This window comes from Thalassophryne amazonica, chromosome 16 (genome assembly GCF_902500255.1).
Source record: "Thalassophryne amazonica chromosome 16, fThaAma1.1, whole genome shotgun sequence".
Lineage (NCBI taxonomy): Eukaryota > Metazoa > Chordata > Actinopteri > Batrachoidiformes > Batrachoididae > Thalassophryne > Thalassophryne amazonica.
The window spans coordinates 8,604,798-8,632,474 of record NC_047118.1 but is presented as its reverse complement, the minus strand read 5'-3'; the positions used below and the strand labels follow the sequence as shown (position 1 = coordinate 8,632,474).

Genomic DNA, 27,677 nt, shown 5'->3' with positions numbered 1-27,677 from the left:
TGAATACAGTTTACGAGGATGCATGGTTTTTAAGAAGCCTCCCGTACGTACTAATGTCAAGGGTTTTTGTGTTTCAGTTAAAGGGGTGAAGATTTGGAACAAATGTCCTGTGGAAATTAGATTATGTAGTTCTTTTGTCTGTTTTAAGAAACATTATAAGAAATTAATAATTTCTGGATATAAATGCAGAGGACAAATTTCATTGTATGTATGTACAGTGACAAATAAAGGAAATTATTATTATTATTGTTAGTAGAATATGTCAAATTAAGTCTTGAGGGCCATTGCTGCCACTGCTTATCCCTGGACACCATTGCAGGTTACTTCATCAGCCATTCCCGGTAGCTATTTCCAACTGGGTGGATAGGTACAGTGCACATTAAGTGTCTTTGACATGCCAAATAGATACATACAAATTTGGATGAAATTTGGTGGCTGTCTGAGGGCCCACAAATATTTCAGTTGACTTGGACTCAAATGCAAATCCAGGATCATTTTCAGTTAACATTCTCTGGACTTAGGTCTCCAAAATATGAATGAATGAGTCAGGTACATTTTAAACATGATAACTCACAAATAAATATAGACAGGTTTTTCCCATTTTCCACGACAGTAAATATTCATATGAAAATTAACTGATTGGATTTTGTTGTATCTCATTGTAAGCAATCGTGAGATAATGATAAATTATTGATTATTATGGAAAAAAAATTTTTTGTTGTTGTTGTGCATATAATCCCATGCTTCCACCTAGTGTAGGAGAATGTAAATATTTCTATACACCAGTGACAGTTCTCTTCTTGCTACAGTGATTAAGCCCACAAGGCCAACCAACCCATAAACTCATTTTTTCATTTTCTTTTAAATTTTCCTGTTTAAATATTAGATTTTTAGGCATAAACAACTGTGACATTTTGAGCTACTGTCGTGCAATGAAAACTTACAAAACCTTTATACAAATCAAAAATATTTCATCTTAAACAATAATTTATGCCTGCTTAAATTTTCTATGAAGCCCAGGACTTGAAGTGTTCCAGTCTGATTAGATCCTGATGGGATAGTGTTCAACTTTTAAGTTAAAATCAGGTTTTATCTGTATCTCTGTCTCTTGTCTGAATGTCTTGACCTAACTGTGCCTCCATATTTGCTGTCAGACATTAACCAGCTGTGGATCGGGCTGCATGACACCAACATGCAAATGGACTTCCAGTGGACTGACCACACACCCGTCATCTTCACGTACTGGCACCCATTTGAACCAAATAACTTCCGCAACACTGAGGAAGATTGTGTCTCCATGTGGGGACCTGTGAGTCACCGTGCGCACCCTCACTCTGACCTCTGGGGCCTCAGTCATCTTTTAGTACCTCTGTTTCTATATATATATGTATATATATATATATATATATATATATATATGTATATGTGTGTGTGTATGCAACAGCAGCATTCTGTCTTTCTGTTTCTGTCTTCCTTACGTGTGCAGGAGGGTCGCTGGGATGACAACCCTTGTAATCTGACGCTGGCCTCCATCTGTAAGAAACAAGGCACCAAACATGAAGGGAAGCCACAGCACAAAGACTGCAAACAAGTGAGTGTCATTCTTTTTTTTCCTCTTTGCATTCACTGCTGCAGATGTATGCAGGAGAAAATGATAGTTTTCTTACATATAGGTACTCTTTGATGGGCAGTTTCAAGATGCTACCATCTTGGCAGTGTCTGACTTAAATGGGTATAGATGTGGCAAGCGGGCAAGACTGGCATGACCTGGGCGAGGCGAATGAAGGCTGAACACAGCCCCCATGTCAGAGTTATAAGGCAAACTAAAGCTAGGAGGCTAATTTTGGTTTAGGTGTTTTATTAAAGCATATTTTTGCAGACTGGGAGGAGGTTTTCATAAATGGTAACTCCGGTGTTAAACATTCTGACTGCATATTGCCTCAATAATCACGCAAACGTACCACCTTTGTAAAGGTGGTTTGTACGGTGGCCAAGCACTGAATTGTTCTTGTTTCCAGTGCGAAGAGTTCCGGGGTTTAAACTTCACCCCTGCTCGTTCTCCACATAATATGCAGTTGCGTCAGGAAGAGCATCTGGTGTAAAAATTGTGCCAAATCAACATGCGGATCTACTGTGGCGATCCTCACTTAAAACAAGGGAGCAGTCAAAGGGAGTTACCTTTTAGTGCCTCACCAAACTCTCAGTACCTGCTAATTTTGTGCTAACAGTGCTAATGTACAATTGAAATGATACTGAACCTTCACACGAAGGAAATATTGGAGAACACACTTCTTACGTGAGCTGTTTGTGCAATCTATTGTACAGCAAGCAATATTATCTCAGATTTTTGTAATAAATTGTCCAGAAAGACTAAACATGGTCCAGTCAACAACAACTAGCAGCCACTGCTAGCAAAGGCCTCTATTAGCGGAGTTACTTTTCATCCATAATTCTCGACTCAGATCTCACACTTCTTCAGTCTTTTTTGTCTTATAATTCCAGCTGCTGACAGTCTATAGTGATGGCTGCTAAGTTCAGCATTATTATAAAGTTTTCTTCACTTCCTTCACATCTGACTGCTTTTTCCTCACACCCTGTCTTGAACGGTATTATAAATCACTCCCTTAAAGAATAAATAGACAGTTTCTCAAACATAAACCCTGAAAATACTTCATTTTAAGACAACAGAGTGTGTGTTAAGAGTGTGTGTGGTGGTCTCAGATGAAGCCCTACCAGAAGCAGAAAAAGTTGCAGTTCCTTGACTGGCCACTTGAGACTGGTTCCAAATGGGAGCACATTCCCATAGGAGCCCATGCTAAAATGTCCAACTTTAGACCAGAAATAAATATTTTTACAGCCTGGTACAAAAATTGGATTTGGTCTCAACAGATAGTTTCTTCTTCTATGACAACTGTACAGGGGGGAGGATTTTTTTTTCCCTTTCTTATTCATTTAAGATGTTTTAAACCATAATTGGGGGTGTGGTCACTTTTCGTGACAGCGGCTGAGCCAAGCATCTCTGTCTCTCAGTACGTCCGTCAGAGTCTGCTGGCAGTGGCTGCTTGCTGTTATGGAGCCTGTGTCTGAGTATTATTTTACAAATACCTGGAATACTATGGCTTGCTGTGCAGTGAATCATCCTAACGGATCTTCTGAGACATCTCTGCTGCAGTATTCACACTGACTGAAATGCTCTGGATTTAATGTTGTACGCTAATAACGTTAGCACTTTTAGCAGATATCAGTAGCCTTCTCCGTTAAGCCCCATTAATGCACGATTACTGAGAAAATAAGCGGCTCATAACTTTTAATGTCCACAAAAAAGTAGATTATTAAGAAAACCACCATGCAGTCCCCCAAAATAAGATTTAATAAAAAACTGAACTGAGGTTAGCCTGTTAGCTTAGATGGTTCAGACTGGAAGATAGGGGGGATATTCAGGCTTCTTTCGTCACACTTATTCCTGTATTTGACATTTGTTTGCTGTTCATATTTTGTTGATATATTAGAGGTACATTTTCTGTTTGTATTTTTAAGTCACTCACTGAAAAAAATTTGGAGTGATATTTACTTGAAAAAACTTGGGCAAGTTTTTTCACACAGAAATTCCAAGTAAGTTTTTCAAGGAGAGTTCTTAAGTAAATTTTACTTGCATATATTAGTTTATCTAAAAGAATAACTCAAGTAACATTTACTAGCAATTAACAACTGAATATTTTCATTGAATTATACTCATTATTCATAAAAGTAAGACTTTTCAGCTGTTCCCCTTGCACTTGGTTTCAGTGCAGATGGTTCCCGGTTAAACACCCCACCCCTGCCACATTTCTCCATGTAATGTGGAGGTGCATCAGGAAAGGCATCCAGTGTAGAATTTGTGCCAAATCAACATGCAGATGCAAATTGGATCTGCTGTGGCAAACTTGAGTGAAAACAAGGAGAACAGCTGAGAAGATTTACTTTTTATGAATAAAGACAGAGTAAAATTCAATGAAAATATTAAATTGATAATTGCTAGTAAATGTTAAATGAGTTATTCTTTTAGATAAACTAATATATGCAAGTAAAATTTACTTAAGAATTCCCCTTGTAAAATTTACTTGGAATTTCTGAGTGAAAAAAACTTTCCTAGGTTTTTTCAAACAAATAATACGCGATATTTTTTCAGTGCTTATAGTACAGGAGATATTTATAGTTAGAAAAATAAGACAAAACGGAGGACTTTATTCTCAAAATTCTAAGTTACACAGTTTTTGTTTGTTTGTTTAAAATACTGGAATATCATTGGTAAAATAGCAGATGTTGAAGACTGAAGTTCTGTGCCCTTCAGCTATAATATAATCTTTGCCTACAACTGATTTATGATGTAAATGATCTGAGGCTGAACGTCATGCTGGTCCCCAGCTGTTTTCTTAAACAACGGCTTCTGCGTGAATGGCCGATTTTTTTCTGCTGTAATGAATCTTTACCTGCCTCGATGTGCAGCATCGTAGCTGGTAATGTGACAGGGACATTTGGCATGGCACACGCTGTGGGTTCCCGGCACCGGTGTGGTTTGTCTGGGGAAGATGAGCTCAACTTCATGCACCATGACAAAATGCCTGTTGGCTTTTTCAGCAGTAGAACACCACGTGAGGCCTAAACCGTGTGCCTCGCACCACGCTGCGCTCATCATCCAACACATGTGGTTGGTAAGTCATTACTGTGCTTCTGGTGTGTCGCCTCATTGATCTGCTGCTTTCTCCTTTCAAGACATTGCTTTTTGTCAGAGATGACAGTCAGACCACAGTGTGATTACAGCGAAGAAAAGCATCTTCGAGTCACAGTGTGTTGACAGATCCACTTTTGGTTTGCAGCCTGAGGTCTGATGGCAGGATGGTGAAGCAGGTTGTGAGTTTAGTTCCACCATCAGCCGAGTTTCATTGTTCTCTTCGTTTGTGTGTGGACTATCTTGGTAAACAGGTTTTACCTTTTCTTTTTTCTGAAACCATGGTCCTAAGGTGTTATCACAAGTCTTAGGTGAAAGTTTCTGGAGTGCCAGTCCTCCCACCAACCTCTGCTGGGAGGTGAAAGTAGAAAGACTGCAGAGTAGAAGCAAGTCTTCTCCTTTGGCTTTCAGTAGTATGGTTGTTTTTTTTTGCCTTTTTTGGGGTGGGTGAAATGCTAATTCCACCACCGGCTATACAAAGAGCATTTTTACTCTGTAACCTGGAGGATGACTTGTGCATGAACAGGTGCATGAACATACCTCAAAACTGAACTGAATCAAAAACTCAGTGAATGTAAATCTAACTGAACATACGAGGTCTGTCAATAAAGTAATGGCCCTTTTAATTTTTTCAAAAACTATATGGATTTCATTCATATGTTTTTACGTCAGACATGCTTGAACCCTCGTGCGCATGCATGTGTTTTTCCACGCCTGTCGGTGACGTCATTCGCCTGTGAGCACGCCTTGGGAAGGAGTGGTCCCGCCCCCTCATCGGATTTTCATTGTCTGGAAATGGCAGAATTAAAAGGACTTTTTCCATCAGAATGTTTTCAGAAGCTGTTAGAGACTGGCACCTGGAAACCATTCAAAAAATTTATCTGGCTTTCGGTGAAAATTTTACGGGCTTCACAGAGAATAAGGACTGTTACTACAGCTTTAAGGATGGCTTTAAGGACGCGCCGCGCTCCGAGCTGCGACGACGAGGCACCAACCACCGGATCATTTCTAAACAGATGGCTCTGTGGATACAAGACCGTCGTGTGCTCTTTCTCTGGTTATCACAAGAGCTGGACATCAGCCATTTTCTGGCAGATTTCACTTTTAACAAGAGATTTTGTCATGGAAGCCGCGCGGAGGCTTCGCGCATCACGACCGACTCTTTTTCAAGAGAGACCTGGACATTTCTAAAGTTTCCAAATCACCTAACCTGCATTTCTTTTTAAATGTGGGAGGAAACCCATGCAAACTCCACACAGAAAGGCCACAGGTGGGAATCAAACCCATGACCTTCTTGCTGGGAGGCAGCAGTGCTAACCACTAAGCCACTATGCAGCTATGTGATGGAATATTAAAGTTAATTATTATTGGCATTACAAATAATATTGTGAAAATTATTCAATATTACATATATGGTGTTCAGGTAGAATATAAAGCTCCCTGAACAAACAACTATCTGCTGTCTTCTATCTTATATCTATCTAAAGAGAACCGAAAAGCTAAGTGAATCTGAATCCTACTCTTGCTGAACATCCTGCTCAGGTTTAATACAATTATTTCTTACTGGAAATGCTTTCTTCTGAAAATTAGATTGAGTGGCTGCTGAGAAATTATTTGGACAGAAGAAAAAAAGAATGTAATTAAATTAAGGAAAATTAAAATATTGTGATGGTCTGAAAATCTGAAAATTTAGGTGGGATTATAAGAAACATAACTTTTGCTATGGTTATATTTCTTGTGTAATAGTGAGGCATATTAGAGTATATTTTTATTGCAGGCACTGGGGAAAATTCTGCCATTGCAAATCATGAAAACTAACCAGAGTAACTAAAAATGAGTAAGATTTCGGTGAAGGGTCTCGCCAGATTCCACACGTGGTTGTGCAAAAAGCCTGAGGTTGTATAAGAACAGTCTCTAACTTTCACACTCATGCAAAATCTCATCCCTCATGGTTTTTTCGTCTGCGTGTTGGCTGCAGTCTGCGCCTGTACACGTCCACAGCTACAGTGTGTGGGTTGGCAGTAGGGACTCAGGCCAGTGAAAGGTTATTTTTTGCACGCATAGACTCGTATAACGCATTTCTGTTTTGGAGTGTTTAATTGGTATTTAAATTCTTTTCCTGTTTTATTTCTCTGCCTTTTTTATTCACTCTATATTTAAACTGCTTTCAGTATCTAAAAAAAAATCCTCATCAGAAGCCAGTGAAATTTAGTGGAAAGCACGGCTGTGCATAGTGTTACCACGTGGCTTTATTAAAACACTTTATAAAACACTTCACAGTATTTCACAGTATTTCATGTAATCCTGATTTGGCCCACAGGCCTTATGCTGGATGTTTTCGTACTTCTGTTTTGTGACACTACATTTCTTTGCCTTCACACACTTTATGGGTTTTTTTTTTTTCTGCATTGTTCTTCTAGTTTGGAAAGTCTCAAAATATTGATATTTTTCTTGCAAATGACTGGGAATTTTTAATATGTTTGGCTAAAAAATAGTCATAACTTTTGCATGCATTGTGATGTTTCAGTCAGATACACATATCACCCAAAGTTCTGTATTGTATGTATAATGTTTGAGCATTTTTCATTTCTCATTATCCTGTCTTATATTTCATTCACTCAACTGTGCTGAAAATAACTCGTAAATTTTCACCAAAGCTGGTAGGAATATTCCTTGGGGGAGTGTTTCAAGATCATCGATGTTTAGAGCAGATCAGTCAAAAGTTAAGGTCAAGATCATTATTTGTCATTACATGGTATAAATGACAACATGGCATTATTATAACATCATTAAATAACATCACTGTGTGCCAATAAATACACTTGTTTGTCTCAGTACTACCACACCTCCTGTACCTATGAAACAATGATTACAGGTGCATCTAAAAAATTTGAATGTGTGAAAAAGTTCAATAGTTTTTGTCAATTATTTCAGAAAGTGAAAATTGTGCATATTCCGGACTCATTACATATAAACTAACATGTTTCAAGCATTTTTTTTATTTTTTTTATTTTTAGTAAGTGCTGCCTACGGGTTCATAAAACAAACAAGCAAACAAAAAAAGCTTGTATCATTTCAAGTTGTCTGTCACTATTTCTGCAGCCATACATACCTTGAATCTCTGAGTCTGGGTCAGTACACACAACCACAGTCATGGGTAAGACTGCTGGATTGACAGTTGTCCAGAAGACACTCATTGACACTCCCCACAAGGAAGATCAGCCACAGAAGATCTTTTCTGGCTGTTCACAGAGTACTGGCTCAAACAGTATTTGTGGTATACTGGAATAGACATTTGTGGTAGAAAAAGATGCACAATCAACAGCGATGACTGTGGTCTTGAGAAGATTGTCAAGCAAAGATAAGTGAAGAATTTGGGGAAACATCAACAGGATTGGGTTGAGGCTGGAGTCAGTGCATCAAGAGCACTCAGGCAGGTGTTTTATCAAGTCCAAAGTCAACGCAGCTATCTTCCTTGAGATTTTAGAGCACTTCATGCTTCCATCTATTGAAAAGCTCTAAGGAAATTCTAATTTCCTTTTCCAGCAGGACTTGGCTCCTGCCCACAGTACCAAAACTACTAGTAACTGCTTTGCTGCTTTACTTGATTGGCCAGCCAACTTGCCTGACCAGACCCGACCCCATAGAGACTCCATGGGGTATTGTCAAGAGGAAGATGAGACACTGGACCCAACACTACAGATGAGCTGAAAGCCGCTATCAAAGCAACCTAGGCTTCCATTACACCTCAGCAATGTCACAGACTGATTGCCTCCATACCATGCCACATTGTTGCAGTAATCAAGTATCAAGTAGACTTTATTAGCCCCCCAGGGGCAATTTGTTGTGCAGCCAGCAGTAGAACACATTTGAACATACATAAACATAACATGATCTTAAATATGGCATAAAAACTCACCACACAGTAAACATAATAACTCAATAATAAGAAAACCTAGTTAAAAACCACTCATGTGTTAGTATTTAAAAATCTAATAACAGTGGGAATAAAAGAGTTCTTGTACCTACTGGTCTTACATCTCTTGGACATAAATCTACGACCAGATGGAAGCATTGTGAACTCGGCACAGGGGGTGACTGGAATCATCCAAGATCAACCTCGCCTTCTTAATTAATCTGTTTTTATATATAGATGGCAGGTCGTTTAAGGAAACACCAGCAATCTTGTTGCACCCATTTACAATACGATCCAGATGATTTTTTCACATTTAAAAACCCATACCAGCAGATAAAAGAAAAAGTAAGAACAGATTCAATAAAACAGGAATAAAACATCGTCATAAAAGTGCTGTCCACATTAAAATGCCTGAGTTTACGGTAAAAATGCATGCGTTGGTGAGCTTTCTTACATACCTGGTCAATGCCTGCAGAAGCAACCCCAACCAAGTCCCAAGTGCATAAATGTACATAGTTTTCAGAAGTTCAGCATCTTTATAATATAAATCCTGTTTTTGGATTGATCTTCTGAAATAATTTGAGATCCATTATTTTGTTTGGTTGGTTGCTTGTTGTTTCAAATTTATGGAGCTATAGGCCATAATTATTCAAATTAAAATAAAAAAAAAATGCTTGAAACATTTTAGTTTATATGTAGTGACTCTTGAATATATAAAATTGTCACTTTCTGAAATGACTAACAAAATATTGAACTTTCTCAAAATGTTCTATTTTTGAAATGCAGTGGTATATTGTTAAAGTGCAGTGTGTGTGTGTGTGTGTGTGTGTGTGTGTGTATTTTGCATTGTGATTGGTTTTGTTGGTTTTGATTTTACTTTGACCAGGAGTTGAAGTTTATCTTCCCACATACAGGAATTTTGTATTTGACAACACCCCTTTCCTGTTCCCTCTCAGGGCTGGAAGTGGCACAGTCCGGCTTGTTACTGGGTGGGTGAGGATCTGCTCACATTTGAAGAGGCGAGGAAAGCCTGTGAGGACAATGCAGCTACTCTTGTAGCTATTACCAATAGGTGCCTCCATTAGCTTGTTCATACCCACACTGAGTCCTTAACAACAAACACCAGACTGTTTTCATGCTGCCTTCTAAAGACGCCTCATATCTTTGAAGGTTCGAGCAGGCCTTCGCCAGCAGCCTGGTGTTTGGTCGTTCTGGAGATTCTTTCTGGATTGGCCTCCATGATCAAGGCAGCCCCAACTCCTTTCACTGGCTCAGCGGTGATGAGGTCTCCTATACCAACTGGAATCGAGACCAGCCAGGTAGACTGCTTTTATTTTTTGCAATAATGTGTCTATAATTCACAGTATAAACTGCCGATAATAGTTTAAAACGGTGTGTGAACAGATCGGGTAGATGGTAGCTGGACAAGGTTTACAGATGCTGTATCTCGGTATCAGTAATATGTCAAGTAAGTAATAGTAATATGACAAGTTAAGTCTGGGAGCATGCACTGGTGCTACCCTTTGCTAAATCCACAACACCACAGAACCCCTTTGGGTTTTGGATGGCAACCACCCAGGCAGAGAACTGGTCCATTCCCACATCTCTAAAATAACCATCCATTTGCTGTGAGTGTAGGAAAGAAAGTAACAGGAAAAAAGTAATGGACAAAAAGTAACAGGAAAAAAGTATCACTTTATTGTGCCAATGGAGTATTATGGTGCATGGAGTTTTACATTGTGTAAAACATTATGATGGGTGTTTTACTGATTAAGAAATTGATGGCATGTATGAAGGAATAACTCAGTTACCCCCTAAATAAATCCCAATGTTACTTTCATTCCTGTTGCTTTTTTCCTAGCCAAATCTGTTAATTTTTGTCTGTTACGTTTTCCTCTTATTTTGTTTCCGTTCACTATTTCCCTCAGTGAGGTCAGATGTGGGCGTGCGCTTGGCGTTCTCCAATTACTGGAGTCTTCAACACTCAGGCACCTGAAGGCTGGATCATGCACAGAGAAACAGGCCACATGGCCGGACGTTAATCCGTCTTTGGTACTAGGCGTCTTTGAAGGATCTTGAGTACAGCTGTACTGACTTTATATCAAACGAACAGTTACAAATAGAGACTAAGATGAGGAGCATCAGTCATGTGGTTGATCATAAACTGCATCAGGCTCGAACACATACACACGGACAAATTCTGAAATGTTCTCATCATTGGTATCCATATGTTATTGTTGTTGTCTCATGTGCCTTTGTGAAAGTAAATAAAAGTCAACATGAGCCTGGACTACTAATTCCATTACACATATGGCCAGTCAACATGCAGCTGCAAATGTGAGGGAAACAGAGTTGGGAAATTAATTATTTTTCCCTATAGTTAGTCATTCTTAATGGGGGGGGGGGCTTTTTGTCCTTTCCAACAATCTGAAAAGGCTTATGTTTTGAATCAAGTGTGGTTTTGCCTGAATTTCGCTTGGAGAATCACAAATAAACAAAGATTTTTACTGCTCAGCCTGGTACTATTTTGTTTAATGTGTATAATGTAGCTAAATACATGAATATCTCTGTAAATTCATGGTGGAATGAAGTTAAATGTAGAATGACGGAAAACAGGTATAACATGACGTCAAATTCCTGAGACTCCACATAACAAAGGACCTGCAATGGACAAATAACATCTCCCAGACAGTGAAGAAAACTCAGCAGAGGAGCACAATAGAGAGCATCCTGTGCTACGGTGCCGCAGTGTGGTACTCCAGCTGCACAGCAGAGAACCGGAGAGACTTGGCTTGGATAACTAACATTACACAGAGGATTGTGGGTACCAACCCTACGGATCTGGACATACAGTTGTATTCAAAATAATAGCAGTGTGCTTTAAAAAGTGAGTAAAGTTCAAAATCCTTGTAATAGCTTTTCTTTCCATACTCGCAAATGCATTGGGAACACTGTACATTCTATTCCAAATGAAAACATGAAGAAAAATTAATCAGATTTGGGTTTACTTTACAGAACGTGAAGAAAAAGGAATATTAGGCTTTTTAAACACACTACTATTATTTTGAACACAACTGTAGTTTGTGCCAGCCTCCTACGGAGAAGGGCTAGCAATATCATCAGGGACCACACCCACTAGGGATGTGAATCGTTCAACAACTCGCGATTCAATTCGATTCCCATTCTTGGGGTGACAGTTCGATTCAGAATCGATTTTCGATTCAAAGAGCTCTGAGAAATAGTTATATTACTTAAAAAAATGTTTATGTTTAAGAAAATGCATCTTTACAAGGTTAATCAAGTGATTCTAGATGTAAATTTACTTATCTGCTTTGCTCGTTCAGAGTTGGCTGGCAGTTTAGCGAAGCGCTGGTCAGTAGTCGGCAGATAACGCTGCTCCCCTCTTTTAGCTCCGGGTGATGACGTAGCATGTGGGCTTGCGGATTTGAAGTGTTTCCGAAGTACTTGACTTTCATTTTGCAGATTTTGCACACTGCATAGGTCATGTCAAGCTCCTTCTTATGCAGCAAATAAAATCCAAAATGCACCCAAACATTTGCCTTCAGCAAAGACGGTGCTGGCTGAATTAGCTCTTCGTCCGCCATGCTAAGCTACATCCACTGAACTCTGCAGCTCACGAGTGTTTGAAGCACGCCGGACCACCCCCTCGCGGGGACGCTGTAGTACAGAAGCCGTTGCCTGACAAACAGTACACACAGCGAGTAAGCAAGAAAATGTGTAAAAAATGCTTTTTAAAAATTGATTCTTGGACATTTTGGATGAATTCAGAATTGTAATAAATAAGAATCGCAATTTGGACGTGAATCGATTTTTTCCGACACCCCTACCACCCACCCAGGTCACAAACTGTTTATCCTTAGGATCACAAAGACACGGACCAACAGACTGAGGAGCAGCTTCTTAAGGCACCTTGACACTCACACGAATTTGATCCCCACACTGGCATGCAGTCTTGCGTGCCAATGAGTTAACTCGGTGTAGACTGCTGGAAACTGTGCGCGGCTGCGTGCCAGTGCGCAAAGAAAATTTTGACATGTTGAAAACTTGTGGCACGCATTAATTTCATGAACTAGTTGTGAACATTGCACAGCCTATTCGACACATAACTTTACAGATACATTATCTAACTCATAAGAAGGAATGAAAATGCAGCTGTTTTACCAATCCATTGCAATATATATATTATAAATAATTACCTTTGAGACAAGATTCCAAATGTGATCACGACCACACGATGCACATGAGACAACCTGCAGCTGTAGATAACTTCTCTGTGATTCTGGGAGCAGTGAGAGAATGGTTTCATCAGCCAGGTTCTGAGAGCAAATGCGTCATTGGCTATGAAATGATTATTTTATATAGCACGGGGTCCAGCGAGACAAAGTGGGACGCATTGGCACGACGAATTGCGTGGCAGTTCAGAGATCGTACAAGTGTCAAGGTGCCTTTACCGAGAGTTGTGGCCTCCAGCACACCCCCTCCCACCACACAATGAGGAAGCTAACGGCACCTTGACACTTGCAGTGACAACCATTGTTGTCTAATAGGTTGTGCAATGTTCACGACTACTTCACGAAATTAATGCGTGCCAGAAGTTTTGAACATTTCAAAATTTTGTTTGCACACTGGCACGCAGCTGCTCACAGTTCACATACACTTTATGACAAGTTTACTCATTAGCATGCAAAATTCTGTGCCAGTGCTGGGATCAAATTCGTGCAAGTGTCAAGGTGCCTAAACCAACCACTTCCACGCAATTTAGAACTAGAAATTGGGGGAGACAAAGTGCGAGGCCCGCAGGGCCGAAGCCCATAGGCCGGGGGTCTGGGGGCCGCTTTAGGCCCCCAGAGGCCAACGGTTTCTAGATAAGCTCAGATGCATTCTGAGCATCCAGAACAGTAATTTTAATGTTTTGAGAAGACCATAAAGTGGACACCATTTGACTTATGCAATTTGAAACTGTGGAGTACTTTATTCTGAGAATAGCCAGCATTGATTTTATTAACCAACCATTTATTTTATTTAATTAGGTATCACCACATGTGTAGAACTCAAAAAGAATGACAGGTTGAGTTTTCATTAAAAAAACAACTGCAATGTGGTAAAATGTATTCAGAAATATGAAAGAACAGGCTCTTAATAATTAGTAACTATCGCACACTGTATTTTTTTTCTCAAGATTTGTTTTTGCATAAGTTTGAAAAACAACAGATCATAAGTTTAGGATAAATTACTTATAATTAATTTAATTTTCGAAGTGGCACAAATGACAACACTCATACTGAACATAATTTCGCTTGCATAGACTGATTTTGGAGATCAAGCAATAATTGCAGATGGGCTTTCTGAGGTCCCAGATAGCTTTTCTGATTTCCTTTTCTAACTTTCAGAATTTAGTAAATTAGCATATGGTCCATTGATACTTATGTGTAAACACTAGTAACTAGAGGCAACTATTTTTGGTTTCAAATCTGGGCTAATGCGGTCCCAGAAAATTCCGAATGTGACAAACAAGAAACAGGTGTTTCTAACAAGTCAGTGCTGCTAAAAATACAAACTTGCAGAAACAAAGATACTATTCCGACATGGTTTTGCACATAAGACTGACATAGCATGTTTCAAGTACACACATATATGTCAGAAGGTGGGGGGGCATACTATATTCTGTCTCCCCGGTTGAAAAGGTGGGGGGCGGGACATGTCCCCCCTATCCCCCACCAAATTGTGCCCATGCCACCCCTGTTTGATTGTATTTGTATGTTATAGCAAAGAAATTACTTATCCATTAGAATCTGTCAATTTGTGGCACATCACTAGATGTTTTTTTTTAGTTGTTGTTGTTGAAAAGCTGCTGGATAAATTTTCAACATAAAATTAGAATGTTAAAAAGGCAGAAAGACACAGCAGGAAGTTGACCCTTGTTTTAAGCCAGACTAAACACATCATGTATCATTTCTAAAGCTCACAATGCCAAATGTGCACTCAGTTTCACACGTGTGTTTTTCTTTTGTTCCACGTCATTCCTGTGTTTCCACACATTTCATCAGTTCAGCCTTTCTCCTTGTCACCTACATTTCACCCCGTATCTATTTCAGTTAAAGTTCATGGCCGCTGCGTTTCTATGGCGACGGGCATCGCAACAGGTCTGTGGGAGGTGAGGGAGTGTGCGTCAGCACGGGCAAAATTTATTTGCCGTCAGAACCAGGACACGTCTGTGAGCCCAGAGCTTCCGGTCCCACAGCCCACCCCGAGCCTCACCGGATCCTGTCCAAACGGCTGGAAGAGCAACAGCAACCTGCACTACTGCTACAAGGTTCAGTCCGCCATGTTTCCAAATCTCACACCACTCCACACGAGCCTCCTTCTCTTTTTGTAACCTAAGATATCCATAAAAATAATCAGATTTCAAATATGTCCTGAACACTTATAGAGGAGTACAAACATTTGGAAGGGGGTCATACTACCATGTACTTTTTACACATTTTTTTGTCCATATAGAAGCTTTCCTGCAATAACCGAAACTGAACGAGAAACAGCCTTCTGTAGTGTATTTTGTAAAAGCTGTTATCCAAACCGCTGCTTGTTCTATGAGTCTGAACTCGTCTGAGACAGATGGAGACACGCCCCCTCTGCCAATGTTGAGGGGGCGTGGTCAACAAGTGGCTCCTTTCCATTTCAACAAACAGACCCAAAAGTAAGAAGAAACTGAAGTATTTTGTTTATTTTTAGCTCAGAGCTTTAGCTGTTTTTAAGATGCACCACGATCTGTGGAGGTCGACACTATGATCCCTTTAAGAAGCGAGGGAACATCTCAAGAGGCATCACAGATTTGGGTGTTTATCTTCACCAAACCTGTTTACAGAGCAGATTGCTCAATGGGACTGAAGTTGGGCTACCAGTGTATAGACCGGAGTTTGATTCTCGTCAGGCCGCCTGGTTGTATCCTTGGACAAAAGACTTTGTCTGCACTGTTCCAGCCCACCTGGCTATAAATGAGTACCAGCGCTGGGGAAATAATACATGATGAAGTGGGGTCTTGTTCAAGGGGAGTTGTAGACTTTCAGCTGCTTCACACTATAGAGTCCGGGCATCAGCAGTGGAGCCGATGTGCCTCAGAAGCTATCCTTGACAACCTCTCAAGGTTTAAAAAATGAATAAAAGCCACACTTATTTGAACACTTCACTTTGCATTAATACGGGGGGGGGGGGGGGGGGGGTACTACAACAGGTAGCAGTTGGTCAATCTTCAAGAAGTACTAAGATTTAGTACCCAGCTTTCAGTTATTTTTCTCCTTCAGAGTACCATTAAACTCTTTTATTACCCCTGTTCCATATGTCAGTGGATTGTTTGTACAGTTTTTAATACCTGTGTGTAGGTGTTCCATTCCTCCACATTGAGGTCCAAACTGAGCTGGTTGAAGGCCCACCTGTTCTGTAGAGATCATGGAGCCAACCTGCTCAGCATCAGTGGCCCAGATGAGGAGCAGTTTGTTCTTCAGATCCTCCATGAGGCCTTTGGGTAGGTGTGCACCTATGGCCAGCTGACTGGGTAGGTGGGATGATGATGATGATGGTGGTGTTTCTCATAGGGAGTCAGAGGAGCATGAGCAGCACTGGTTTTGGATTGGACTGAATCGCAGGAACCCCATGGACAATGGCAGTTGGAAATGGAGTGATGGGCTGGCTGTGAGTAAAAGCTTTTGTAGTAATCCAGCAGTCAGACACACCCACGTATTCAGTGTAACACAATCTGTTTTCTCTTTTCTTGCCTCTCAGTACACATACCAGAACTTTGGCCGCTACTATTACAACATTAGGCAGTGTGCAGCCGCAGACTTGGGCACGATGACTTGGCTGGCTATGCACTGCGACTCAGAATTGGACTGGATCTGCAAGATCCCCAGAGGTGAAAGACAAACATGACTGTTTTTAGCATACGGTACTTTAATATGATCAGGTTTTTTTTTTCCTAAGGACTTGTCATCTTGGGGTTCTTGGGCTGTGCTGGGAACTTGTGCTCTTGTAAAGCCCGTTGCGATATGAATGCTGCTGACCCACTTTGACATGTGGCCAACTTGGCACTATAGTGCTTCTGGTGCTTTATTCCCAAGTCATGAATGCACTCTGTCAGGCATTTTGGTTCACATACATTTTGTATGCCCTTTGTGTTTTCAGGAAGTGTTGAGAAGGAAAAAGACACTGCTGAAGGTCAGTGTTGTTATCTCTTTCATCTTCACCACTCACTCAGTTTTTTTTTCTCAGCAGGACCTCTTAATAATTCAGCGTTATTTCTCCTTCTCTCAATCATCAGGCACCAGTTCTCCAGAGTGGATCCTATTCCAGGATGCCGAGTACAAGTTTTTTGACCACCGCACAACTTGGCAGCAGGCTCAGAGGATTTGCACCTGGTTTGGTTCCTCTCTGGCCTCCATCCACTCACTTGCAGAACAGAAGTTCCTGGCTTACACTTTAGAGAAGGTACTACTTGGAGGATTTGAGCTTAATGTTGCATGCATTGTGCTGAATATCATCTCTAAAACGTGCACGTCACTATAATCTGTAATTGCTTTTGTAGTTGATCTAGTAGACCATCTCTTCACCAGGTCACATTTCTGTAACTGCACACTTCTGTTTCACCACATAGTTTTGTATATTAAAACATATTTCTGACATAACATTCAACACACCTGTTCACGGTTTCTTTCTCACTTTCAGATGGTAAAGGTGGAGGGTGATGACTGGTGGGTTGGGCTTCACACTTATGAAAACGATGGTCGTTTTCGCTGGTCTGATTATTCGTTGCTCAACTATGCATCCTGGGCTCTTGGAAAGCCTCAAACTCTGAGTCGGGATCGTAAATGTATCCACATTACGGCCAACAAAGGTAAGGACAGTTTAAACACTTACTGCAAGGACACTAAATCAAATAGCACAAGATGATGAGTGAAGTTCAAAGAGTTAAACATAAAATGATAAAAAAAATATTGGTAAGCATGAGGAGAAAACACACTGCAGTGTAAATCAAGATTATTTACAGGCTGGGTAGCCCGATTTTCGTCCACCATTAAAACATGCACATTGGCGTCTTTGTCCTTGTAGATCTAGTGTAGTAGAGTCAGGAAGGACATCCGGTGTAAAACTGGTGCCATATCAATTAAAAAATATCTGTGTTCCGTAGTGAAATTCAGTGATCTGCTCCAACCCAAACAAACATGAGTAACCCAAAATAACAGAAATTCTGTCCATTGTTCCTTAATTTGTTTGGCATCATTTTCAGTTAAATGATCATGTTAATGTTCAACATTGATGGGAAAATCGTTGGTTGTATTAGTCCAGCAGTTAAGGGATAGAATCGTGCACTTTTTTACAAAAGCGCCAAACTTTGTCCAGGGACTCTTTAGGTTATATTAAGTCATGTCAAAGCGGGAGACATTTGATTTTAGCCCTGTATCCTGCTTTTTTTTAAAAGGGTGTTTGCATGGTTATAATACAGTGTATATTTTGCTATTCATATGACAATACGATCATATGGTTATTATGTAGGGGGCCAGTGATCAAGATTGGACATTGTTAAGCTGTAGAGAATGGCTACTGCAACTAGTGCAAAGCTATACTGAGCTTATGTGATCATGTATCGTCCGTCGTGCGGCGTCATACGTCGCCGTACATCCTTATACATTAGCAGAGTGGTATGTTTCAAAATGGAAAGAGGTACAGGACTCATTTCAGGCCTGTAGGGATCTTTAACAGGCGTGTACCTCTGAGACATAAAATTAGGTCACTGTGATCTTCCTAGCATGAAAGCTGTAGAGAGTAGTTCATTAAAAATATTCATGAAACATTTGTGCATATCTAGGAAGTTTGCCAACCAGGTATTTATAATGTTTTCAGTTAAAAAATATGGTGATAATCGTCTTAATACCAATAACATAACTTGCATGAGTAGCATCTTTCCTTTGCCCTATGCTCGCAAACAGCTATATTGCATAGGTATATTGATATTCACAATGACTTAGACAATATTTAGTCACTTTCCCTAGATTAATGAATGAATGGATTTATTCGGCACACACACAAATCCGAAAGAACAGAAACATACCAGTAATATGAATGTTATATAAACAAGCCTGTGAGTCCGAAAGGGTGTGGGCAGAAGCAAAGCTTATCAACGCCCACCCCTGCTAGAATGAGTCCAACAATTATAACCGTCATAACAGCATATACACAAATTCACAACACACTACATATCAACACAGACATACACTTCAATATTCAATTACATTTCAATTCATGTATAAATATGGTATGTATAAAGCGCCAAATCACAGCAAACTTGGCCCATTAACGCTTAATTCAATCAATCAATCAATTTTATTTATATAGCACCAAATCACAACAAACAGTTGCCCCAAGGCGCTTTATATTGTAAGGCAAGGCCATACAATAATTACGTAAAAACCCCAACGGTCAAAACGACCCCCTGTGAGCAAGCACTTGGCGACAGTAGGAAGGAAAAACTCCCTTTTAACAGGAAGAAACCTCCAGCAGAACCAGGCTCAGGGAGGGGCAGTCTTCTGCTGGGACTGGTTGGGGCTGAGGGGAGAGAATCAGGAAAAAGACATGCTGTGGAAGAGAGCAGAGATCAATCACTAATGATTAAATGCAGAGTGGTGCATACAGAGCAAAAAGAGAAAGAAACACATCATGGGAACCCCCCAGCAGTCTAAGTCTATAGCAGCATAACTAAGGGATGGTTCAGGGTCACCTGATCCAGCCCTAACTATAAGCTTTAGCAAAAAGGAAAGTTTTAAGCCTAATCTTAAAAGTAGAGAGGGTGTCTGTCTCCCTGATCTGAATTGGGAGCTGGTTCCACAGGAGAGGAGCCTGAAAGCTGAAGGCTCTGCCTCCCATTCTACTCTTACAAACCCTAGGAACTACAAGTAAGTCTGCAGTCTGAGAGCGAAGCGCTCTATTGGGGTGATATGGTACTACGAGGTCCCTAAGATAAGATGGGACCTGATTATTCAAAACCTTATAAGTAAGAAGAAGAATTTTAAATTCTATTCTAGAATTAACAGGAAGCCAATGAAGAGAGGCCAATATGGGTGAGATATGCTCTCTTCTTCTAGTCCCCGTTAGTACTCTGTCTGCAGCATTTTGAATTAACTGAAGGCTTTTCAGGGAACTTTTAGGACAACCTGATAATAATGAATTACAATAGTCCAGCCTAGAGGAAATAAATGCATGAATTAGTTTTTCAGCATCACTCTGAGACAAGACCTTTCTGATTTTAGAGATATTGCATAAATGCAAAAAGGCAGTCCTACATATTTGTTTAATATGCGCTTTGAATGACATATCCTGATCAAAAATGACTCCAAGATTTCTCACAGTATTACTAGAGATCAGGGAAATGCCATCCAGAGTAACGATCTGGTTAGACACTATGCTTCTAAGATTTGTGGGGCCAAGTACAATAACTTCAGTTTTATCTGAGTTTAAAAGCAGGAAATTAGAGGTCATCCATGTCTTTATGCCTGTAAGACAATCCTGCAGTTTAGCTAATTGGTGTGTATCCTCTGGCTTCATGGATAGATAAAGCTGGGTATCATCTGCGTAACAATGAAAATTTAAGCAATACCGTCTAATAATACTGCCTAAGGGAAGCATGTATAAAGTGAATAAAATTGGTCCTAGCACAGAACCTTGTGGAACTCCATAATTAACTTTAGTCTGTGAAGAAGATTCCCCATTTACATGAACAAACTGTAATCTATTAGACAAATATGATTCAAACCACCGCAGCGCAGTGCCTTTAATACCTATGACATGCTCTAATCTCTGTAATAAAATTTTATGGTCAACAGTATCAAAAGCAGCACTGAGGTCCAACAGAACAAGCACAGAGATAAGTCCACTGTCCGAAGCCATAAGAAGATCATTTGTAACCTTCACTAATGCTGTTTCTGTACTATGATGAATTCTAAAACCTGACTGAAACTCTTCAAATAGACCATTCCTCTGCAGGTGATCAGTTAACTGTTTTACAACTACCCTCTCAAGAATCTTTGAGAGAAAAGGAAGGTTGGAAATTGGCCTATAATTAGCTAAGATAGCTGGGTCAAGTGATGGCTTTTTAAGTAATGGTTTAATTACTGCCACCTTAAAGGCCTGTGGTACATAACCAACTAACAAAGATAGATTGATCATATTTAAGATTGAAGCATTAAATAATGGTAGGACTTCCTTGAGCAGCCTGGTAGGAATAGGGTCTAATAGACATGTTGATGGTTTGGCAAAGCCGATAGAGTCTAATAATAGATTAAATGCAGTGTTGAGGCTGTCATTCTCAGCATCTGTGTGGATATTAAAATCGCCCACTATAATTATCTTATCTGAGCTAAGCACTAAGTCAGACAAAAGGTCTGAAAATTCACAGAGAAACTCACAGTAACGACCAGGTGGATGATAGATAATAACAAATAAAACTGGTTTTTGGGACTTCCAATTTGGATGGACAAGACTAAGAGACAAGCTTTCAAATGAATTAAAGCTCTGTCTAGGTTTTTGATTAATTAATAAGCTGGAATGGAAGATTGCTGCTAATCCTCCGCCACGGCCCGTGCTACGAGCATTCTGACAGTTAGTGTGACTCGGGGGTGTTGACTCATTTAAACTAACATATTCATCCTGCTGTAACCAGGTTTCTGTTAGGCAGAATAAATCAATACGTTGATCAATTATTATATCATTTACCAACAGGGACTTAGAAGAGAGAGACCTAATGTTTAATAGACCACATTTAACTGTTTTAGTCTGTGGTGCAATTGAAGGTGCTATATTATTTTTTCTTTTTGAATTTTGAACTAATAAAGATAGATTGATCATATTTAAGATCGAATCATTAAATAATGGTAGGGCTTCCTTGAGCAGCCTGGTAGGAATAGGGTCTAATAGACATGTTGATGGTTTGGATGAAGTAACTAATGAAAATAACTCGGACAGAACAATCTGAGAGAAAGAGTCTAACCAAATACCGGCATCACTGAAAGCAGCCAAAGATAACGATACGTCTTTGGGATGGTTATGAGTCATTTTTTCTCTAATAGTTAAAATTTTATTAGCAAAGAAAGTCATGAAGTCATTACTAGTTAAAGTTAAAGGAATACTCGGCTCAATAGAGCTCTGACTCTTTGTCAGCCTGGCTACAGTGCTGAAAAGAAACCTGGGGTTGTTCTTATTTTCTTCAATTAGTGATGAGTAGTAAGATGTCCTAGCTTTACGGAGGGCTTTTTTATAGAGCAACAGACTCTTTTTCCAGGCTAAGTGAAGATCTTCTAAATTAGTGAGACGCCATTTCCTCTCCAACTTACGGGTTATCTGCTTTAAGCTGCGAGTTTGTGAGTTATACCATGGAGTCAGGCACTTCTGATTTAAAGCTCTCTTTTTCAGAGGAGCTACAGCATCCAAAGTTGTCTTCAATGAGGATGTAAAACTATTGACGAGATACTCTATCTCACTTACAGAGTTTAGGTAGCTACTCTGCACTGTGTTGGTATATGGCATTAGAGAACATAAAGAAGGAATCATATCCTTAAACCTAGTTACAGCGCTTTCTGAAAGACTTCTAGTGTAATGAAACTTATTCCCCACTGCTGGGTAGTCCATCAGAGTAAATGTAAATGTTATTAAGAAATGATCAGACAGAAGGGAGTTTTCAGGGAATACTGTTAAGTCTTCAATTTCCATACCATAAGTCAGAACAAGATCTAAGATATGATTAAAGTGGTGGGTGGACTCATTTACATTTTGAGCAAAGCCAATTGAGTCTAATAATAGATTAAATGCAGTGTTGAGGCTGTCATTCTCAGCATCTGTGTGGATGTTAAAATCGCCCACTATAATTATCTTATCTGAGCTAACCACTAAGTCAGACAAAAGGTCTGAAAATTCACAGAGAAAATCACAGTAACGACCAGGTGGACGATAGATAATAACAAATAAAACTGGTTTTTGGGACTTCCAATTTGGATGGACAAGAATAAGAGTCAAGCTTTCAAATGAAATAAAGCTCTGTCTGGGTTTTTGATTAATTAATAAGCTGGAATGGAAGATTCCAGCTTATTATTCCAGATAATTAAGATTAACGCTTTTTCTAAGAGTGTAAGCACACTGAAGTACATTCGAAGCATCCCTACTTAGCCATAATACATTTTTCATAACCTTCAAGTTTATATTATGAACTTAAAAAGACATTTGGATAAGAGTTTGTCATGAATTATATGCTGTAGAAGGCTGAAAATGGTTATTCTCTTAAACCCAAGTTTTTAGAGTGTAGACGTTTATGGATTCAATGTCTCCCAATCTTATATACTTCAGGACACTATAAAGTACCTCTGATAAAGTTTTGGAGTTTTTGTATAAAAGTGCATGATTCCCCTAAAATTTGTCCCTTAGCCGCCGTTGACAGCGGCTAAATGTTGACGTAGCATATTGAGTACCAGTGGCAGCCACTCAGACAGCTGAACAGTCTATCCGAATCTCCTAAAAATAGACTTCTGTCTGTTGCAGCCAAGTGATATGTGGGTGTCCCATTGGCATCATCCAGTTGTCAGGGCTCCTCAGCACTATGGCAGCTTGGTCATGCCCACAATTGACATTTTCTTCTAAAACAAGTAATACACCTCATCTCGGTTTCACAAAGTAAAATTTCATTGAGGATTCTCTGGAAAGACTGAATACCAAAGACATTGGGCTCGTTGCCTTAGGTCACTGGTTAGCAACCAGGTCTCACAACTACACATTCAAATGTAATAACTCTATAGTTGTTGCAATCCTTGCAATCATGTTTTACTTTCCAGAGAGGATAACAAGACCAAGTGGTGGCTAACAGCAAACAGATCAGCTTCAAGAACCCTGACAGTGTAGCTGTTCACCGTTGAATTAGCCTGCCCAAAGTAGCTGGCCTAATGGGACCGCACAGCAGAGTCATCTGCCATGACCATCGCATACAATGACTGTAGGCAAGTTTCCATTACCCTCCAAATTGCGCAATTTGAGGTAGTGAATTGAAAATGCACTTAATGGAAACATACTTTTGGAAACATATCATAAAGTTTTTACCCTCGCATGAGAGTTCATGCCAGAGCCTTTCTTGAAAAAGACTTGTGAAGGAAACGCTGTTATTTCGTGACTGTGCATTGTCGACTTCCTTAAAACACTGCTTACGTTTTGTGCAAATCTGTAATGGAAACCCAGCTTTTGGTGGTACAAGATGTAGGTCTGGAAGGATGTCATGCTTTGATTGCTCTGTAAATAGGCAAAGTATTGCCGGAGGGCAGTTGGTGTGTATCTTGCTCACTCCGCCAAAAACCTTCAGTGTCATGATCACAGCCCTCTTTTTCAGCTCCTTGTCCAGCTGAGAATTTCCACCAAAGCTGAGCACTGCAGATCCTCTGGGTGATATCTGCAGTGCCCTCTGAGGGGAACTAACTCTCACTGTGAACATTAGCTTCATTAGTATATTCTCTCGCTGACTCCAGAGTCTTATCATGAAAGAACACACGCACATTCCATTATGACTGTTATTCATGTCCATGTCTGCAACTCTTCCAGCCAGGCTGCATGCAAATTCCTTAGAAACAGCCTGGTTTTGGAGTCTAGTCAGATTAAATCTGGAAGAGGAAACTGAATTCCTAAATTCCGTTTTTGCATTTGCTGATTGCTGAACAATTACGACAGTATTACAGTAAATGCAGTTTGCAAGTCTTCAGCTTGCAATGACTTAAATTTCATTCCAGCACTTTCAGAATAAACAAAACTCTTAGTGTGGCTTGATGTTGTCTTTTTGTGATGACATATGTGAACACTGCTCAAAAAAATCATGCCAGCTGTGTCAAGTTTCATTACAAAAGCTTCCTGTTTTCTGCATAGCATTTGAATTCTGGCTCCAGCAGAACCCATTATGTAACTTTTTCCACTGATCAGTAAAACAAAAAGGGCATCACAGTCATATGGCTAACTGATAATAGTAAAATCATTACTTTTTATCCCCCAGTGGCCAAAGGCCGAAGGGGGATTATGTCATTGTTCAGCATCTTACTGGGTCAGGACTGACCAAAAACTGGCAACAAATTTGAAATTAATAAATTATTGTTGTTATATTATTAATGTGGGATGTAAAGATAAGGTCTGAATCCGATTCAACACCCAGGCTTATTACAGTTTACTGAGAAGTCCAACCTCCCGATTTGCTAAACAGCAGTTCTCTCTTTGTTGTAGTGACAAAGTATTGAATTTGAATTGAATTTGAACTGAATTTATTAGACACCCATGCAACAAAATTTCACTCATATACAACAACAAAACTCATAAACAAAGTAGTCAAAGAAAAAAAAGACAGTAAAAAAAAATATAAACAATGTACATGGTGCCTAAAGGCGTAGGCAGAAGCAAAGCTTATCAACGCCCACAACCCTCCATGAAGTCAAATCAAACCAGACATATGTGCCTGTTCATAAACGTTCATTTCTAAACAAAATCTGAACAGCAGCAGCTCATAATTACAATTAAAAGAAAACAAATATTTCCCAAACAGCTCCCAATACAAGCTGGTTACCACCTACATATTTCAGTAGAAAAGGTTCAAGTATAATGCTGCGTTCACACCGGGCGCGATCAGACGCCACAAATTCGCCCTGCTTTTGCTGTGAAAATTCGCCCCGGTGCGTCATCAAATAGGAGGAGCTTCCACTCCGCTCGCCGGCTCCGGTTGTCAGTCAAGTTAACATGACGGACCTTGATCACACGGAGTGAGTTGTTGTGAAAAGCTCCCAATACAGGGAGTATCATTATTTGCTGCAGGAGCTGCGTCTGGATGACGGCTGCTTTCAGCGGGCCTTCCACCTTTGCGGGACCCAGTTTGAGGACCTCCTGTCCCGTTCCTGCGCGCACATGTAAACAATAAAAAAAAAAGAAACTCCGCTGCTTGCTGCGGCTCGCTCTTCCCCCCAAAAAACTCTGTCATAATTGTGTTTAGAAACCAGTCACCATTTGTTTTATTATACATCTGTGTAGTTAATTAATAAAATATTCTCCACAGACGATTCGCTCGCGCGCGCACGTAAAAATAAAATAAAAGAAAGAAACTCAGCTCCCCCTGCTGCGGAGCTGCTGCTCGCGCCAAAAACTCTGTCATAATTGTGTTTAGAAACCAGTCACCATTTGTTTTATTACACATCTGTGTAGTTAATAAGTAAAATAATCTCTGTGGACGATTCGCTCGCACGCGCACGTAAAGATAAAAGGAAAGAAAGAAACTCCGCTGCTTGCTGTGGGGCTGCTCCTCGCTCTTCCCCAAAAAACTCTGTCATAATTGTGTTTAGAAACCAGTCACCATTTGTTTTATTATACATCTGTGTAGTTAATAAGTAAAATAATCTCCACAAACGATTCGCTCGCCCGCGCACGTAAAATAAGAAGAGAAAGAAACTCCGCTCCCCCTGCTGTGGGGCTGCTGCTCACTCCAAAAACTCTGTCATAATTGTGACATAAAGGACAAAAGAGACATAAGTCCTGCTCACAGGCTGCTACCAGATACAGGACATGTTCACATCTTCAGTCAAACTCCAGACATCTCCACGTCACTACATATTCAGTCCCTGATTGGTCATCTCGGCGCGACGAGACGAAAAAGTTCAGATTTTTCAACTTGGGGAGGAGGGCATCGCGACGTGACGCGACGCAATATCGCGCCACAAACGTGCCAATCGCTCAAAATCGCTTCACTCGCGTCACTTCATTCGCGTCCATCGCGGCGCGCTGCGTGACTTGGCGCCAAAACGCGTCGTTCCATAGGGATTACATGGCAACCTGATGCTCGTGTCGCGCCCGGTGTGAACGCACCATAACACCTTTATACAACACAACTCAACCACTTTCATCTAATACATATCTGGAGAATACCAATTCTTTGTATAAATATTTGAACCGGTTGATATCTGGACATCGCTTGAGTTTCTCAGGTAGATTATTCCATTTTTTAGAACCACAAATGGAGACACAGAAGCGTTTCCTGGTCGTCCTCGCGCCAGCAATTTTAAAATAATACAAACCCCTTAAATTATACATTCCTTCTCTTTGCATAAAATATTCTTGAATTTTAACTGGTAATTGCTTATTTTTTGTTTTATACATCAATTGAACAGTCTTGAATGAAATCATAGCATAAAGTTTTAATATCTTCTATTTAATGAACAATGGATTGGTATGATCCCGATACCCTGCATTGTGAATTATTATTAATGCTCTTTTTTGAAGGATAAATAATGGTTGCACTGTAGTTTTATACTTACTGCCCCAGACTTCAGCACAGTACGTCAAGTAAGGTGCAATCAATGCACAATACGGAGTGTGTAGTGATTTTGTTGTGTGTTGGGGGGTTTGGCTGGATGTTTTTGTGTTGTTTTCTTTTCTTTGCTCTCCAGGTGGTATGCAAACTGGTTTTTGTCTGTGGAGACAGTGCTGGCAGAAGAGTCCTTCACCCTCATCAGCATTATTAGCTGCACCTGTGGAGGATGTGCACGTGCAGGCCTACTGACTCGCAGCACCTGTGGATGATGCTCACGTGTAAACTTAAAGACTTTCAGCTGAAGCAGATAATGAGATGGCGTTCTGCATTTAAGCCATGAGTGATTCAAGCAGAATTGCCGGGAACTCGACCTTGTGACGTTCGTTTGTGAGACGCTGAGGACCGCGCCAGGGTTTGACACATCGTGCCTGTGAAGGAGGACGGGTGAGGGACACATGCTGTCAGCACACATCAGAAGTGATTATTGTCTGAATGATCGTTAATAGTAATTTGGCATTTTGTTACGCAGTATATTTGAACATTGATGAGAATTGTGCAGTTTGCTTCTCACTGCCGTGGCGTACGGACTGATGATCCTCCACCTGTTGTGAGAAGCTGCTCATTTACATAAAGCTTAAATTCAGACCTGAATGTGTTGCTGATAGTGTGTGCCTCTGAAAGAT

At 40.2% G+C, this 27,677-nt stretch overlaps 1 protein-coding gene across 1 annotated transcript in view; it reads left to right on the top strand.

The window, feature by feature from the left end:
* mrc2 (mannose receptor, C type 2) overlaps nucleotides 1-27,677 on the top strand; it is a 73,537-nt gene that overhangs the window by 28,765 nt on the left and 17,095 nt on the right. The window contains exons 8-18 of the mRNA XM_034189950.1: nucleotides 1,155-1,309; nucleotides 1,487-1,591; nucleotides 9,581-9,696; nucleotides 9,795-9,943; nucleotides 14,741-14,958; nucleotides 16,022-16,164; nucleotides 16,235-16,331; nucleotides 16,422-16,551; nucleotides 16,821-16,853; nucleotides 16,957-17,123; nucleotides 17,361-17,529. Of these exons, the coding sequence (XP_034045841.1) occupies nucleotides 1,155-1,309; nucleotides 1,487-1,591; nucleotides 9,581-9,696; nucleotides 9,795-9,943; nucleotides 14,741-14,958; nucleotides 16,022-16,164; nucleotides 16,235-16,331; nucleotides 16,422-16,551; nucleotides 16,821-16,853; nucleotides 16,957-17,123; nucleotides 17,361-17,529 (1,482 nt within the window). The remainder of the gene's footprint in view (nucleotides 1-1,154; nucleotides 1,310-1,486; nucleotides 1,592-9,580; nucleotides 9,697-9,794; nucleotides 9,944-14,740; nucleotides 14,959-16,021; nucleotides 16,165-16,234; nucleotides 16,332-16,421; nucleotides 16,552-16,820; nucleotides 16,854-16,956; nucleotides 17,124-17,360; nucleotides 17,530-27,677) is intronic.